At 38.8% G+C, this 18,237-nt stretch overlaps 1 protein-coding gene across 2 annotated transcripts; it reads right to left on the bottom strand.

Annotated features, from left to right (window-relative positions):
- Nucleotides 1-33: 33 nt before the first annotated feature.
- On the bottom strand, nucleotides 34-18,209 carry LOC139949708 (nucleolar transcription factor 1-like). Of its 2 annotated transcripts, XM_071948201.1 has the most exons (20): nucleotides 17,916-18,209; nucleotides 14,815-14,895; nucleotides 14,001-14,173; nucleotides 13,369-13,449; nucleotides 12,765-12,920; nucleotides 12,556-12,620; nucleotides 11,919-12,048; nucleotides 11,384-11,494; nucleotides 10,578-10,705; nucleotides 10,243-10,390; nucleotides 9,507-9,548; nucleotides 8,773-8,859; nucleotides 7,650-7,808; nucleotides 7,008-7,063; nucleotides 6,626-6,731; nucleotides 6,253-6,363; nucleotides 5,720-5,772; nucleotides 4,939-5,128; nucleotides 3,936-4,040; nucleotides 34-3,136 (listed from the first exon to the last, which is right to left on the bottom strand). In XM_071948201.1, exons 1-20 carry the CDS (start codon nucleotides 17,929-17,931, stop codon nucleotides 2,675-2,677), a joined length of 2,460 nt encoding a protein of 819 aa, XP_071804302.1. In that variant the 5' UTR covers nucleotides 17,932-18,209; the 3' UTR covers nucleotides 34-2,674. The 2 variants fall into 2 exon arrangements, with proteins under 2 accessions (XP_071804302.1, XP_071804303.1); XM_071948202.1 differs by lacking the exon at nucleotides 7,650-7,808 and having other exon boundaries at nucleotides 17,916-18,208.
- Nucleotides 18,210-18,237: the final 28 nt, after the last annotated feature.

The following is an 18,237-nucleotide window of genomic DNA, read 5'->3' as shown; positions in this document are numbered from 1 at the left end:
ACATACAAAATAAACTTGACAAGTGAAACAAAATTAATATTTAAACATGGACTTCAAAATGTCCAAAGCCTTTCGTTTATTAAACACTTTTTGTTTGTCAAAAGTACAATAAAATCACAGAGACATTTACGTTTACTCTTTTTAGACAATACAAAACAGTAAAATCAGTATTTTCCATAATCTTTTGGCAACTTTGACATTAAACAAGTAGACCGAAACAAGTCATTAAGACGTTACACTATTGTCAGCATTAAAAACTAAACATATCGGCGAAAAGGGTTTGGAACATTCTCCCAGCCCTGAATATTGATACAATACAAAGTTAGGCTTTCTTTCTTCAAATCTGTTTTTGAAAAAATATGGCGTTTTGTTTGTTTCTTTTCTTTAAAGAGGCTGCAGCTTTCAAACAATTTTTGGAGATGGAATTACCATGGCAATAATTTTTATAAATTTGTACAGTAACGGAGGAATTCTAAAAAAAAAAAAAAAAAAATGATCTTATTATGTGAAAATCATATGAACATGTCAATGCAAAAAAGCGTTGTATCTCCTGAAACAGCCATAACTTGTTCTGCACAATTTGTGAAAACAATGTATTACGTTCAAAAGAGGTCAGATGAACACACAAAACAGGTACACGCTGAGTAACAACGTTTTTGCACCAACTCAACAATTGTCTTTTGTTGTTTGGCTGTTAGCGCGTCACGTTTGAGCAATAACAAACCCATACAATATTTAAAATAATATGTTCCGTTCTTTTGTAACAATCAAAGACATGAGATTTTAAGTTTTGTTTTGTTAAGAATTTAATTTTAAAGTTGTAAAATGGAAGTCCAGATTATTCTCTTAATAACTTCAATGAATAAAGTAGCACTCTTCTAATAACCATTAGTTTTAACTTCTCTGGTATTTCACAATGTTCTTTGTTTCAACTTACCGGTAGCTTTACTGCTACCAAATAACAAAATCACAAAAATTAATAAAAAGCATTTTAAATACATGTACATACAGACATACACAGTGTGCAGTTCTCCAAGTATGGTTCCCTACACCATCATGGGATAATAACATCAAATTATTGCCCACATTGTGGGTATCAGCCTATTCTTGGACATGAGCCTCAGTCTTGAGTCTCATAGGTTTGTGCATAGAAGATCCAAAATAGTGACACAGTGATATGAAAAGACATGATCTCACTTTCATAAAGCATGTAAGCACAGAAAAATCTTGCTTAGCAGCAACAGAGTACCAGCTAAAATTCCTTAAAGTTTTACACATTTGCAACTGGTGCCCCACTCAGTTTTTGCTTAGGAAAGAAAATTGCTAAGCAGTATTTCTGCTTAACGCTTTAATTATGACATTGGTTTTGTAAAAGTTGGTAAAATTTAGGGGTTGCATATTTTCGGTTGATAACCAGGGTTTGAAGTTAACACTGAACACAGGCCCAATGCCAGTTATTTTAGGGTTGTGCCAACAAACTCACAACAGTAAAAATGTTCTAAAACTCAATTAATTCTCTGTTATTAACATTTAAAAAACTCGAGATGTGTTTCCATTCAAATGAATGCTTTGATTTAAGGGAACTTTGGAGGGGTGGGGGTGGGGGGGGGGGGCAAAACATTATCTACAGTGCTAAAGTAGTTTTCCTTAAAGCCGTGGTCACTTTCTGTCCACAATGATAATAGTAATAATAGTTTTACAATAAACAATTAACATACTTGATACTTTCTTTAACTTTGAGATCAACTTCACAACACAAAACCTTTTTTCCTCACATCTTGTAAATAGTAAAACATAAAACCAGTGAGACAACATTTAACATGTCGTGGGTGCTTTGTTCTTTTTTTCACTTGTAAAATAAACGAGTGCAATCATTTGTGACAAAATTCTTTGGTACAACACTCTTTAGTTTGTGCAGTCAATGTTTGCAATCTTCTGATAACATTAAATGGTTCTCAACATCATTGAGTACCAGCTTTTCTTGGGTCAAAGGTGACTTTAAAGAGTATCACAAAATAAAAATGGTTGCCAATACTCTTATACTACAACCAGGCCCAATTTCATAAAGCCTGTAAGCACAAAAATGTATTAAGCACAGAAAATCTTGCTTAGCAGGAACTGGGTACCGGCCAAAATTCTATAAAGCTACCACTGTTGCAACTGGTGTCCCACATAATTTGTGAAGAAAACAATAAGTCTTTGCTCATCAAATATTCTACTTTCAAAGCAGTATTTTCTGCTCAACAGTTTTATGAATTTGTGCCCGAATCTATTGAAGACGAGTCGCAAACGTAACACAAATTGGACGGTTTACGCTCTAGTGCACACAATGCATCACATACACAATGTCATCACTCAACATTTATACACCTTTGGTCCGGATCAAAACACAAAACAAAAAAAAACATTTAAAAAACAAATAACATCCTGACAAAATTTCTCCAGTGTGGATACTTCTTGGCTTGGCCACATCAACACAACAGACTCACAGAAAAATAAAAACCTATAAATAACATCGGACAAGTGTTAGAACTGATTAATCAGAACCCTTTTCTGTCGACGCCTCGCTTGACGAACTCTCCTGCTCCAAAGAGCTTCCACTCTAATCCTTCTCACCGTTTTCCTTCAACTCTTCTTAAATCTTTACCCTCTTCTCCTTTTGTGTATGTCTAATTTAATCAGAATCCTCTTCCGTCGATGCCTCGCTCGACGAACTCTCGCTTTCCGATGAGCTCCCACTCTCATCCTTCTCACCATTTTCCTTCGGCTCTTGCTTGATCACCGTCTTCTCTTTACCCTTCTTTCCTTTTCCTTTTGGTTTTGTCTCTTCCTCTTCGGCATTTTCTTCCTCCTCTTCTTCTTCATCTCCACTTTCCTCCTCTGAGGAGGACGATCCGGACGACGCTGATGAAGATGACGACGATGCGGAGGAAGATTGTCCGGAGTTTGATCCATCTCCTTCCTCTTCTTCTTCTTCCTCTTCTTCTTCGTCCGAGTCCGAGGCGGCATCGCTTGAGGCGGCCTCAGAGCCCGAGCCGGAGGACGCTGAGGATGAATCGTCGTCAGAGTCGTCATCGGAGTTTTCTTCATCGTCACTGTCTTCATCTTCTTCTTCATCAGAGGCGACTGCCTTCTTCTATGGAATCAAGAAGGAGATTGAGATATTTTATTTATTGTTTTAAGAGAACTGTCACAAGGTTGTGGGTTCGAATCCCCTCAGCTAATCGAAATGGATGAAGCAATTAATGGTTGTTCTCGCAATAGAATTGTTACAATAGACTGCTTAAGAGCCTACGCCATTCTAGCCTTTCTGGCCTGAACATCTTCGCCCAGAAACCAGCATTGAGCGGATTTACAAATCCATATAAATGTACCTTTGATCTCGCATTCTATACACCGATCCATTAAGCCAGGCCCAATTATCATTGACCAATCACAACCGCGAAATCTGATCACCATTTGAACCCTTTGGTGATCTTTGCACTATCGGTGATCGGGTTTCGCGGCTGTGATTGGTCAACTGGTAAGAAGGCGGGGCGTAATGGATCGGTCTATTCACACACAGACTCTAGCCGTTTGTACAAGCCTGCAACAGTGGACCTCCTATTGTCCCTCTTTTGTTAAATACTCTGTGGACCTTTCCTGAACCGTGGACCCTATTGTCCTCTTTTGTTTTAAGTCCTCAGTTTGAATAAACCTACTCACACAGTCACATGTATTTCATAGTGAATAGAAAACAATAACAATATGCACACTTACGCTGCAGAGGATTGGAAGTGCAAGATGACACCACATCACCTCCGACCAATCAAAACACAGATATTGGAAGCTTTACGTCACAGCAGGTGTATCATTGTATCAAATGAAAACATTTGGTCTTTAAGACCAGTGCCTGTAAAGGCAGGGGACCAGTCTAACGCCTTATTTTAACCTACCTTTCGCTTGACTGGTGGCTTCTTCTTAGTAACTTCTCTGGAATATTTGCTAAGTCCCGCTTTCTTCAGTTCATCGTATCGGTCTCTATCTTCCTTGCTCAGTTTCTGGGAAAGTGTTCATAATAAAATGGTATTAGACTTCCGATTGATATATAATAATATTAGTACTTGGTTCTTATATCACTTTATCACACCCCTATGGGGCGTATCAAAGCGCACAGTATTTTTTTCTTATGTGGAGCTACAATTTGAAGTATGAGACCTATTCGTTTTAAAGCACCGTGTAATGGTTTACAATGTGCTGTGGCCCAATATGCAGCCAATCCAACCAGGAACACCAGGCGAACCCCCTTCTATTTTCCAGGTGCTACACAACACACAATACCAATCAGCAATGCTTAAGAACACAATTACAGTATATAATACTCCTTAATAAGGCCGTAAACTTCGCTCTTGAAGGGGCACAGCAAGTTTCTAACGGAACTTTGCAGAGGGCACCACAGCAAAAGCACAGGGCACCAGGGCAATTGCTTGGGGTGGCGTGAATTATTTTGAGGCCCAAGTTCGCAGGGCACCGCTGTCATCACCTTAAGCTTTCAGTCAGCAAGCTTGTGCTCTGGGAGCCTAAGCATGGTCGAGCTCACCCGACCAATGTAGACAAAAATAAGAGAGGACGATGGTTTTGTGACGACAGATGAAATATGCATAAAGGACAAAGAAATCTGGGGACACTTCACTCAAGTCATCATTGAACGCGGACACCACTCGACATAAAAGAAATCACCATTCCACTCGATGGGCGAACGCAAATAGATGGTAAACTACAAGCTATGGAGCAGCTGGTCCCCTATCATTCTCTATTGATTTTGTGACATGCCTTACTGTATACAGTTTAGGTTGACCATGTAAATGTGGTAATTCTCGGAACCAATCGGAATTGTTTGTCAGCACATCCCTACAAGGAAATAGTGACAAGAGGGTGTATTTGTACAGCCCATCTTACCTTTCTATATTTGTCGATTTCTTTCTTGTAATCCTTGAGTAGTTTCTCCTTCTTAGCTTCGTATCTTTTCTTGCCAAACGCCGAGAGGTCCCGCCATTTCCCAGCGACTGCCTTAATCCTCTCCGTGCTCGGCAGTGCTTTGATCTCGTCACTTCTCATATGTTCAGCCGTGAAGATGCGGTAGCCGCTACTGCAAGATTAATAAAGAACGACAGGAAACTTATTAAAACTTGAATAGAAGATACTCTGGTGTGTCATGGCCTAGCGGTCTAGTTCACGAGACCCAAGCTCTGTTGTGGTGTGTAGTGGCTGAGTGGTTTTGTTCATCAATCCAAACCTCTGGGCCAAATTTAAAAGAGTTGCTTATAAAAAGTAACTTTTTGCTTGGTGGAAATGAACAGGATACCAGTCACGAATTGGACACGGTAGTTTGGCTGGTAACTGTATTCTGGTATACATGATTTTGTTGTTCTTAGCTACTTTTTGTAGCTCTATGAAATTTGGCCCCTGTGTTGTCAGCAGCAGAGTGTGGGTTTGACTCCCAGTAATGACGCTTGTGGCCTTGAGCAATGCACTTTACCATAAATACTTTGTAAACAGTTTGGAAGGTACTGCATTCTGCTCCCATCGGATGATGTCCAAGCCTACACCCTTATGGACAGTGAAAGGGGTAACCCTGTTTCAGTCCCAGGAGTAGGTGGCAACGTGCTCCTGGAGGCAGGTGGTAGCTTGAGATTCAGTTGTACATTATATTGGACATTGAATCAAGATGGCTACTTACTTGAGGGGTTTGTCTGGTTCACCTTTCAGGAGTTGTCTGTCAAGTTGTTTCCTCTGCAAAGACAAAAAAAAATAATAATAGTGGCTTCTCATATCCCCTTAAAAGAGATTTAGATCTTCTATTAGTGCTTGTTCAACTCATTTTGAATCTGGTCTTGTAAAATAAATGTTGATCCAGTTAAAATGTTAAGCTTCAAGCCCTGCAGTCTTGAGGATTTTCCTCCCAAATTTGAGCCCGACTGGTTGCCTTACTGTCTTTGTATGAAGATATAGAACAACATTGATAATGTTGGTACCATAACTTCTTCGCCCAATTTCATGGCTCTGCTTTAAACCATATAAGCAAAGAATCGCAGCTTGCGGAAGCAGGAAATTTCTTGTATTTTGGTAAGCAGGGAAATCTGGCTTGTGCGTTTGCGTTCTCGACATTACTATGCATTCTGCGCTTATTCAGCTAGCACAGATATTTGGTGCTTGCACGTTAGCGGAGAATGGTGATCATAAGCGCAAAGAGTTAGAGCAACGTTGACGTACCTTTGCCTGTTTGTTGCTCTCAGTTGCTTTTTGAACCCAAGGAGTTCGCTCACTTTTCTTGAGACCTTCAAAAGTTGCTTTCAGTTTGGCGGTGGCTTGAGTCTTCTTCATCTGAAAACAAAAGGAACATGAACTACCATCATCCTATGGTCATTGTTGTCAGGACTGCTACTTTCCCTTATTGGATGGAGAAAACTTCTCGTTATAAACCTCACCCTTACAGAGTGAGTTCTTAATTTGTCTCAATGTTTTGACTAGCTTACTTTAGTCATCATCAGGAGTCTGGAGAGTGTGAGACATATTAGCCTATTTATGGGTTTCAGAGACGAGAGTCATTTCATACAAAGGTACCAGACTATTTTTCTGAACTCACATCATTCTCTGACATGTATGTGGCGAGATGGTGACTGATGTACATCCCGACTCCCGTCTTGTTTGGCTCATCATCATCTTCTTCATCATCATCATCGTCGTCATCACTAGAACAAATTTGATCAAACAAAGTCTGAATAAAAGGGGCCAGGAAGGGGGTAGGGTGTCATGTCGGAGCGGGTAAGAGCATCAAGTTCTGGTGGTGAAGTCATTAGGGTGTGGGTTCGAATCCTGGTTGTGACATGTGTGTCCTTGAGCAAGATGTTTTACGCTAAGCGGTGGGCACCAATGTAAAGCGCAGGGAGATGTTTATTTGATGTACGCTATATAAGAACTAGTAATTATTATTATTATTATTAAAACTCTGTCAAATAATTTCTTACTCAGATTCCTCTTCTTGTTCTTTGCGAGCTTCTTGAGCTTTCCGACGATACTTCTCCTAAAAAATCAACAAAAGAAATAATGACTTAAATGTCAAATAAATTGTTGTTCCAAACACAGCCAGCTATCTGGATAAGGGCGTGCCATCATTAAAAGAGATCGTGCATACATGCTATAGAAGACAAAACAATAAAGCATTGTACATGCAGCTATTGCAAGCAATTGTACATCACATAATGATAGCACATCCAAAACCAATGCAGAAAAATCCAATCTAACGTAGCCAAGGTATTCAATCTCACCTTCCTAATACCAATGACCAATGAGGCTAAAGATAAACGGACACATGACATGCAACTCCATTTAAAAATCAGTGAGCTTTCAGATAGAAATATTTCATCAGAGGATTGATACCAGTATGAACTTTAGAATCAGTAAGCTTTCAGATGGAAATATTTCTCTGGAGGATGGTACTAGTATGAACTTTAGAATCAGTGAGCTTTCAGATGGAAATATTTCTCTGGAGGATTGGTACTGGTATGAACTTAAGAATCGGTGAGCTTTCAGATGGAAATATTTCTCTTGAGGATTGGTACTGGTATGAACTTTAGAATTCGTGAGCTCTCATTTTCTTTTCAACATACCTTACTCTTTTCGGATAACTCACTATACTGCCGAGCAAGATTCCTTGTTATTTCTGTATCGCTCATGTCAGGATTTTCTCCTTTGAAAGTTTGTCGTTGCTCATTAGTGAAGAGGAACAAGGCAGAGATGGGCTTCTTTGGTTTGAGGCGGGAGGAAGACTGGGCAGGAATTGGAGACGGAGGGAGAGGGAAATGCGCAACTCAAAACCAGCGGGATACATTCATTTATTACGGTGCCACCATTAAATGAGCCAAAGGTTACTACTAGCCCAACTGGGGTATACTTTTACCCTTCTCCCAATTAGGTACAACTGTCCCAATTAAGAAACTAAACTACATGTATCGCAATAGGGATTTACACTCTACCCTGATGGGGGCTCTCTTCTCCCAATTAGTATCACTGTCCCAGTTTCGAACAACCGGACTGTCCTAATTGGAATCTACTGATGGGAACTCTCTTCTCCCAATTAGTGTATAACTATCCCAAATAAGAAACAATAACTAAACTATCCCGGTTATGTATACTTCTTCCCAGATTCTCTTTTATCAGTTGGGGTATTACTGATCCAATTAGGAACAACTAAATGTTCCCGATTAGGATACACATCTTCCCTGAATGGAACTTTCTTCTCCAAATGTACATTTCAGTTGGCCTCAGAAAGGAAATGATATATATGTATATACTTGTTTAATAATAATCCCAATTTAGATATTAACCTGATCAGAAGATATAGAAACTCAAGGTCAACTATTCTTAGAATCCTACAAGCATGTCACAGAGCGCTCTAACGTTTACAACAAGCGTGCCCCATGGGACCGCGGTTGGGTATAGCAGTACGTAACCTTGGACTCATTTAACGGAAGACGAAAGCAAAAATACAATACATGTTATCAAGCTATTTCCCAATAATCCAAATGCTAAGATGACCGCATTGGAAAATATGAGCACCTTCGAGAGCGCACATTTAGATACAAATTCAAAATGGTGGCATGCAGTTTACCATAGCAACAAGGCAAGCAAAGCACATTATTCTAGCATCATTTACATGCGTACAATATCACAACATACACATTGAAAGCAGTGAGAGAGAAAAATGGCCGATAAAGAAGGAAAGTTTCTTACGCTGGATGCCTTGGTTTGTTTCTTGCTCTGACGTTCGATGGCTTCGAGCTCGCCGGCGTATTTCCCTCGTTCTTCCTCAGGGAGACTCTATTAAGTTGAAAAGAATTGAAACAACTATATTTGGTTTGTGGTAACACCATGTGTGTGTCTACGGATTTCGGGAGACTTCTCAGTTCTGAAAAAAAAACCCGTCCTGCATTTTAACTACTACCTGGGCGGAAGGTAGAAAATCAGCCGGGATTAACTATTAACTAGCCTGCTCCAGTCATCATTCAATTCCAAGATTGAATCTTGTATGAAGCTAGTTCCTTCCAGGCAAGAAATAACACAAGGTAAACATGTTTTTCGTCTAATTTCACAGGGCATTGTAGTGACTGGTGCCCGACTCAAATTTTGCTTAGCAAATAAATTTGTCGAGCAGTTTTTTTCTGCGTAACAAGCTTTATGAAATTGGACCCTGTCTGTTACTTTGACTTGCTTAGCCACAAGTTAACGCTCAAGTTAAAATTACTCGGACTATAGAGACAGTTGCTAGGTAAAAAATGGTTCAGGGCAAGCTTTTGTATAGCAACCTCCAGAAGAGCGAACCCTGGTACCATTGTACCATACACATTCATTCAGAATTGTGTACGGGTGTTTGTAGTCTCTTACATAACTATGCAAAGCTTGCCCCAAATCGTGTAACTTGGCAAAGTTCAAGGCCTGAATTTATATTGTTGAGCATTACAACATACCTCTATGTATTTATCCAGATCTCTTTTGTACATGGATTTAAGCTGCAAACAAGAACAAAACAGAAACTTACAATAACAGTAGTAGAAAATACATTTCATTTTAAATCAACCAATAAAAATGACTTATCTTTACAAGTTCACATTCTTTATTTTGGGGTTATGATAGAGCGGAGTGTGTTTTTGAGGATATGGGAGGGTCTGTAGCCAAAGACAATCAGGGGTTTGAGGTAAAACAAAATTGAAAGAATGTCCCAAGAAACTGATTCACATAAAAAATGATGGCATAATTACTTCATTTATCTCTTCATTCACAGGTACTATCACCTCATTTGAAATCTTAGTTCTGATCTTGTGAGACGACGTCACAAACTACAACTAACCACTAGTGGCTTCTTATATAGCACGCGTATTTGTCACTCAGTGACGCTCAAGGCGCTCCCACATTCAGTATTTTCCTGCAAGGTGTGATGGGACTAAGTTTTTGAATTATGAGGTCCACTCCTTTTACATAACACCATGTAATGGTTTACAAGGTGATGTGGCGCAATTTGCTGCCAATCCAGCCAGGAACTCTGGGTCGAACCTCTTCTCTTTTTGATAAATGCACGTGGTTCTTGTACATGTATTACACAACATATCACATGGGACCAACGGCTTTACGTCTCATTCGAAGGACGAAGCAATGGTTAATGGTCTTGCTTTAAAGGACACAGAATTGAACAACAGCTAAACTAACCTTTTCGACACGATCTTTGTAGTCTTGTTTCTTTTTGACCTCCGTGTTGGACCACAAGGCGCTGCATTCCATCATCTTGGCCCTAGTGTTGGATCCCATGTGACCCATCTGCTTCAACATCTCAGAGCAAAACAGATTGTACGCATTCCTGAAGTCAAGAGGTTGAACAAATCATCACGTTAGTACAAATATTTTTTTCCCGATTACTGCAAAAAGGTTTTATCTCGATTTCCAAAACCGATGTCAGACTTCATGGTAATTTTGTGCTATAAAACGTTGAATACTGTTTTGGTTTTTTTTTTTTTTTTCGTTTTTGAAAACCAAAATTTACTTACGCAGGTGGCTTGAATGGTTTACCGTCAACTCCTTCTTTGAGACGGACTTCTTTCTTGGTGAGAAGTGGTTTCTTAATCTCAGGAACTTTGAAGTTAGGATTCTGCTCCACGTATTCCTCTATCTCTTTCTACAAAGTATTGAAGAGTTAATAACAGTGGGTTACAGACATGTCAAAGGTTATGTATTCAATGTAATAGTCTGCTCCTGGTAAAAAGCACCATGAATCTCAAACTCAGCAAGACACTTAACCATAGTGCATGTAAAAGAACCCCGTGCCTGATACTTCACATAGGCGAGGAAGGCAATTGCCTCCATGCCCCCTTGTCATTGCCTTGGTGCCCTTGAAATGCTACAGTAGACATTTAACAATTTCCTCTAGAATGCCCTTTACCAAGGAGAAAATGCCTTATTGCCCTTGCCCTTTCAAAAACGAAGCATAATGTAAGCCTCTTTATTATGGAAGAGTAGGGGGTTAACCCCAGTATTTCTGATTCACTAACAAACACCCTTGTTTACATGTTTCCTCAGGCTTGTGAGCGAAAGTGATTGAGTTCACTTATGGGGCATCCTTAGTTTTATTACCAGAAAAACAATGATATTTGTTATGTTTTGCTTTATGCTGGTAAATTAAATCACTTCCAAATAGAAGGATTTACTGGAAGTCAACTATGTGGTTTATTCTATCCCATCATTCATACATGAAAGATGGCGACTGCCACAAACATACATACACATGTGACTATAGATGAATGAGGGCGCTATAATGATATAACTGTATCGTAACACTATTAATCAGAAAACCTACCACATATTTGACTTGTTCCTCAAGTGCCTTGTTGATCCACTTCACTCGTTTCTTGTCTACCATAATCTTCCATTCCTCTCTCAGCTGAGCGTCAAGTTGACCTCTGGTCACCTGTGTCAGGTCAAAGGTCACGATAATGATACATTATTCAATTTATCACCACAATGATTCTAATGCTTGATACTTGATGGACAATTTGGTCACTACACAACAATTTTGTCACTACAGAATGATTCTGTCACAACAGAATGATTCTGCCATCACAGAATGATTCTACGACAACAGAAGGATTCTGCCACTATACAACGAGTATGTCATAATAAAATGATTATGCCACTAAAGGATGATTCTACCAATACAGAACAATGTTGTCCCTACAGAATGATTCTGTCATTATAGAATGATTCTACTACTAAAGAATGTTTCTGCCACCGCAGAACACCACTGAAGAATGAATTTGTCACTACAGAATGGTGTCACAAAAGAATGATTCTGTAATTTCAAAATGATTCACTTGTCGATGATTTGTACATACCTCTTTGTCTTCCCTCAGCAACGTCTCAAATCTTTTATTTGCCCACAGCTGATATGGATTCAGAAGCTTAGGGGGCTTAGGCCCGCCCCCGCCGTGTCTTGAATCCTTCTTGTACTCTGGATGCTCCGCCCTGATAATGAATATTCATTAGACACAATCAGCACTGACCAATGACTGATCAGGCTTTTATTTACCATTCTTCTGTATCAAAATACAACCATAGAGTTATCTGGTATTGTTTTAAAGAAATCAAACAGTATCGCATAAATTTGAATTCCTCAGACTGTATCAACAGTTTCTATCCCACTCAGTTCAGGGAAAGCTTTTGTTTTGCAACTTCTATATAAACAACCTTGGTACCATTGTGCCATACACTTTGATCTAGAACTGTGTTCATTCAAAATTGTGTGTGGGTGTTCGTTGTCTGTCATGTAATTATGTAATTGCTGTGTAAAGGAATAGGTCCCATACTTCAAAAACGTAGCTCCACAATACCATGCAGGAAAATGCTGAATGTTCAAGCACCTTGAGCGCACTGAGTGGCTGGTATGAGCGCTATGTAAGAAGCCACTATTATTACATGTACTATTATTAAAAGGTAGTTCAAGATGAGAAAGTGATTGACAAAGAAACTTACAAAAATGTGGCCAGCTCTTTCTGGTACATCAGCCTCTGATCGCCATATTTCTGGTTGTATTTGGCCTAAAATGAAAAACACAAGAATTAATCAATGAGAAATATCAATTGGTACTTGTATTGGAAGTCTATCAGAAACTGGCCTCAGTGACCTCTACAAAACAAAGGAATGTCCACAGAATGACTGCTACACAACGTCTTGAAGTGTACCTTTTTGTGTTCTGGTAGCTCCTTGAACTTGAGTGCCAGTGACCTTGAGATCTCATACTGCGGCATCTCTGGATGCTTCTTCTTAAACTTCTTGGCTTTCTCCGAGTAGAACATGAAGAACGGTGTCAAAGGTTGCTTGGGAAGGTCAGGATGCACCTGTTAACGAAATCGATAATTATTCATACATAAATTAACCAACTATATAATAATTTGCATATATTTACATAAATAGTGTAACATGTTGCTTTATTTTAATTACCATGGTGTTTTTTTTTCACTAAAAGTCATAGGAAGAAGCATGTTCAGTAATCAAGTAGTGAAGTAGTATCTTAGGTTAATTTTGAAATCCTTTTTTTAATTAAAGTACTAAAAAGCCCAGTTCATACTTCCTGCGCATGCCAATCTAACTTTATCGTCACAAATTAGCAACAAATAATTCAGAAGACTTGTTCTGTATTCAACTCTTGTTAAGGAAAACGGGGCTGTGATATCAAAGTTTGTATCGCGTGATGAAGTATGAACCTGGTTTAAGACATATAATATTTTTAAGTTGTTGATTTTATAAATCCAGCCAAACTCTTGATCCTTTGAGGGAATTACGTACCAGTTTACGATGTGAGAACGGATTCTGGACGACCTGAAGTGCATCAGTGATGACCTCCGCCATGGTTCGGTATTTACGAATCTAAAAAAAAGAAACAAAAAAATCAATGCAACTTTAAAAGCTTTTGCTCGGGTTGAACTGAATAACAGCTGACAAATCGTCACCGTTACAGCGCTGTTTAACACACAAATTAGGTAAGTAAAAGTAAAAACAATCTTGCAGCACAATCAACTTTCCTGGCCATTATTAGCTTAGCAGCTAAGGCTTGACTGTTAAACACACTGTCAATGGGTCCATCTGCGGACCTGGAATTTCATTGTGATTAGTTTTGCCTTCTGTTTGTTCGTTTATTTGGATATCTTCCCATCAAGGGAATGGGGCAGTTCCCACAAGGGGATATAAACACCAAGCTGGTAACGGCCAATCTCTTTCATACAAACATTAAAAATCAAGAAGTTGTGATTCAGTAACTAGATGACATATTTATTCTAGTCATCATGGAATCAGCGATTAGCTAGGGGGATTTGAACCCACAACCTTTTGATTGCAAATCCTGCGATCTGACCACTTGACGACGGTGACCCTGAACCGCGCTTTATGCAACCCTCAAATCTGAGGTACTTGAAACATACCTCATTCTGTATGGTGTCCCACTCCTTCTGGCAAACCTCATAGGTAAAGTCACCAAAAGCCACTTTGCTCCAATCGATCTTGGCAATGCAAACTTTGTAAGAATGCTTCTCGGTCTTGGGCGAGTGCTCCTGGATGTTGTTAATAAGCTGGATGCGGTCTTGAAGTGAAAATACTAAGAGAAGGAGGGAAGAAATCATGGTTATTGCCTGGTATTGCATTTCAAAAGATTCACTATTTCCGTATAAATAATGAATTTCATTTGAACAAGTGTGACTGACACCATGAATTTACACAGTGTACACCAAATCATTATAAAATATTCGCCCTACAATTTAATGAAGTTTCAAAGCTTCAGGTGCTTTATTTTTTAAATTACAATTATTATTCAAGTTTGTAAAAAATTTAACCTTGGAAGCAGCAGCCACGGGATCACCTTAAGGGAATGCAACTTTTTAATATTAAATATCAAGGAATAAAGCACAAGGGAAACTGACTAGGTATATTTTAATCCTCTTGGGTTTTAGCAAAAAAAGATTGACTGGCAAGAGCAGGACTTGAACCATGTCCTCCGGATTAACCTTCCGACACTCTACCAACTGAGCTATGCGACCCTATGTTGGTGGTCTAATACTTAGTTTGTGGCGTCAGTGATAATATTCTTGTTTCTGCTTCCTAGAACAGACACTTTACATCAGGATTTATGGCTGGGAACAGCCCTGTTTCCATGGAAACGTTTCAGCCAAGAGACAACACACTAATATGATTTGTGTATTTCTGCAGCTCACTGACTTTGACCTTTGACCTTATTCTTACCTGTCTTTGCATGTTTCTTCGACGGTGAGTTATCGCTAAGCTGCTGTGAATCAGCTATAGAGCGCTTCTTTCCACGAACTCCTAATGAGAGATTTAAAAAATAATCATAAATCCTACAAACCCAAAGTCGAAGGTGAGATCAAAGATTGGTAAATACACAAAAACTAAATGACCATAAAGACTAAGCTTCTTATGATGTAATAAGAGGGACTAGCTCCACAACAACAACACAAATGTGAAAAATACCAACTTGGTGTGAAGCACTGTAGCTGTTAGGTATTTTAACTATTTTGAAGGATACCCTTTTCATATGGTAATTTGGATTATTATTCACCCTATTAAGACATTTGAATCGTTTTCATCAAATTTGTCAGGAAATACTGCAGCCAGAGATGCGGTTAGTACTCGCTTTAACCTCGCTAAACATGGATTGATTAAAGCCATTGGACCCTTTCGGTAAACAGTATTGTCCAAGGCCCACACTTTGTGTACCACAACTTCTATATCAAATAACAAACCTGTGCAAATTTAGGCTCAATCGGTCATCGGAGTCGGGAGAAAACAACGGAAAAACCCACCCTTGTTTCCGCGCGTTTCGCCGTGTCATGACATGTGTTTAAAATAAATCCGTAATTCTCGTTAACGAGAATTTATATTGTTTTGCTGTTTTCTCAAAAAGTAAAGCATTTCATGGAATAATATTTCAAGAGAAGTCTTTCACCATTGCCTTCTGTAAATCTGTGAACTTTTTTTTTTTTTCTGAACCGAAAGGGTCCAATGGCTTTAATAAACATTCTCGTGAAAATAATTAACAGATATTTGCTGTTCTCTCAGTTATTAATAGAACACTTGTATGAGTTGAAAATTTCACATTTGATTTTCATCTTTATATTTATGCATATTAATGGGCAATACATTGGGGAAAAAAAAATCCATGACCTATTTTAACACAATGTTCAAGACTGCAGTTCAAAGTTAAACATTGAGTATTCAAAAAAGGGTGTGAACTTGTATTAATAGCCCCTCCCCAATTTCTTCAGTTTATGCAATTATGTAAATTAGCCAAATTCCACTTTTAAATTTATGCAAATTTATGCAGAGTGAGGCTGTATGTTTTTTAGACTTAAGCAAGTCTTTTGTTGCCTAGGGCCCGGTTAGTTGTAAACATTTATAAGCACAAACAGTAGCTAAAGCACAATAAACTTAAATGCTTGCCAGAATAATGTTACTAGCCAAGCTACCATGTCACAAGTATAATTTAAGACTGGTATCCTGCTAAGTTTTGCTTAGCAGATCTGCTTAAGCAACTCTATGAAAATGGGCCCAGGCTACAGAAAATCAGTTCAATGTCGATCATAAGAATTTATAAGTGGAATTGAAACGAAGATTTCTCTTTAATTCCCGGCCTCCATTGATTAAAGATGACACGAAATTACATTATGTTGAATCATGGAGGAGTTGAACTGAATTGAGTTTGATCTCTCAGACTGCCATGAGAGCTGGGGGCATGTCATAGCAAAATAGACTAGCCTCAAGGGACTAGGGTTCAATCTTGGAAGGATCCTATAGTCATTGACATGGTTGGGTAATCTCATTTCATAACAAACCACAAACATCGATTTTTTTTTAGTTTGGTGGCCTTGAATTATTTTTTTGTAAAATTATACACAACAGATTTAAATAGCTCTTGAATTCATCAGGGTATGAGGGGACAATACAGAGAAAAAAATGTAATTCATTCCATTTTTGGGCAGAGCAAGTACAATAACTGCCACATTTTAACTTAAAAATCTTTAAGTATTATTTTTCCTTGTAATCTTTTATCATAAATTAGACACAAAGGAAGATGGCTTGGAGCGGCCCATAAAGAGATTTTTTTTTTTAAATGCCATGATACAACATATTGCATATTTTGGGGGAAAATTAAAGACATTAAAAAATGCAGTTTTAAGGTCATGGTTATTTGTTGGCAAACCCAAACATGGGAGCAATTTTTTCACAACTTTTCTTCTCCGATAAAGCATTGGTAAATTACAATTTTGCAAATTGTTGTGTTATGATTTCGACATAAAATAACAACAAAGGTTTTTTTTTTTTTTACTTTAGATGCCCTATTTTGTACCAATTTGACATACAATGTGACTAATTAAAAACACACAAATTCAGGCTGGTTCGGGTCTAATAATAGTAATATATTCCAAAATTTCAATCCAATATCTTATTAAAGCAAATTTCTCTTCAAGACCTAAAAACGGCAACAACATTAAAAATTCAGTAAAATAACACTGATTTTTCGATAACATCCCTTAAAAATGAAAACAAACTCGCTAGTTCCTGCATGCAGTATTGATTAGCAGTAGGCCTAAATGAATATACCGGGTTTCCTTTTTATTTAAATTTGCACATTTATTTGTACAAGTGTCATTTTTAACACGAACAAATTTTCCAGCATGAAAAATATCTGTATATTTTTTAAGCCCGAAAATTAAACGGCTGGCAAGTCCAGACGGCCGTCAACGCAGCTAGCTAAACGACTTCAATTCGTGCGCGATAATTTAATTGCCTATTTTTTCCATTTAGCAACTAGGTCTTCTCTAAGAAACAGAGAAGGGGGAAAAAACTACGTATTTTTGCCATTACTACAAATGACAAGTAATATTCAATGACACACAATCACTTCACCGTCAGCCATTCAGCATTAAAAAGTAGGCCCGGTGAGTAGAGCACCGACCGCGGTGGAAAACACGGTGCCTGGAGCCAAGAAGGGCCGCTGCAGAAAGGGACCTCACCCGGCTGCATTTGCTGCAAAGCCCGCCAATGAGACCTGGCAAACCCCACGTAGAAAGGGGACCTGCGTCATGCCTGCCTGCCCCAAAACAGCGTGGCGCTACCGCCTCAGCCAAGCCACAATTCACCCGCTGAAAACACCAAATAAAAACTGCCAAAACTGGTTGAAAAACCCACTAATCGCAAATAAATGCACCACTAAACGGGTCTATAAGGTGTCCATTACATGTTGATGGGAGGGGTGAGTGGTTATTGGATAAAATAAAGGGTAAATTTGTGGGTTTTAAAATGAGGAAATGTTACCGGGAACTTACCCTCGGTGTCGGCCATGATGAAGCGATGATAATGCTGATCAGCCCCAAGAGCTCCCGGGTCAACTCTAGCGGGCACCGCCCGCTAAACTTCCTCCGCGATGCCCCGGTAGCTGTAACGCCTCAAAATGCTGACGTGCTAGCACGTTCGCGGGTCATGCGTTGTAGGAAAGTAGTGCGTAATAATCAGGGTTATTTTCAACGATTTTGAAATATTTGTGACTGTTTTGGGGAAAAGTGGGTTCCACGGGATGTTTTTAGGTGTAAAAAGAAGAAAAAATCAGTGAAAGTCGGTTTGTTTCACATTTAGAAGAGTTTTTTCCTC

This window comes from Asterias amurensis, chromosome 17 (genome assembly GCF_032118995.1).
Source record: "Asterias amurensis chromosome 17, ASM3211899v1".
Classification (NCBI taxonomy): Eukaryota; Metazoa; Echinodermata; class Asteroidea; order Forcipulatida; family Asteriidae; genus Asterias; species Asterias amurensis.
This window is presented reverse-complemented; position numbering and strand designations above follow the sequence as displayed.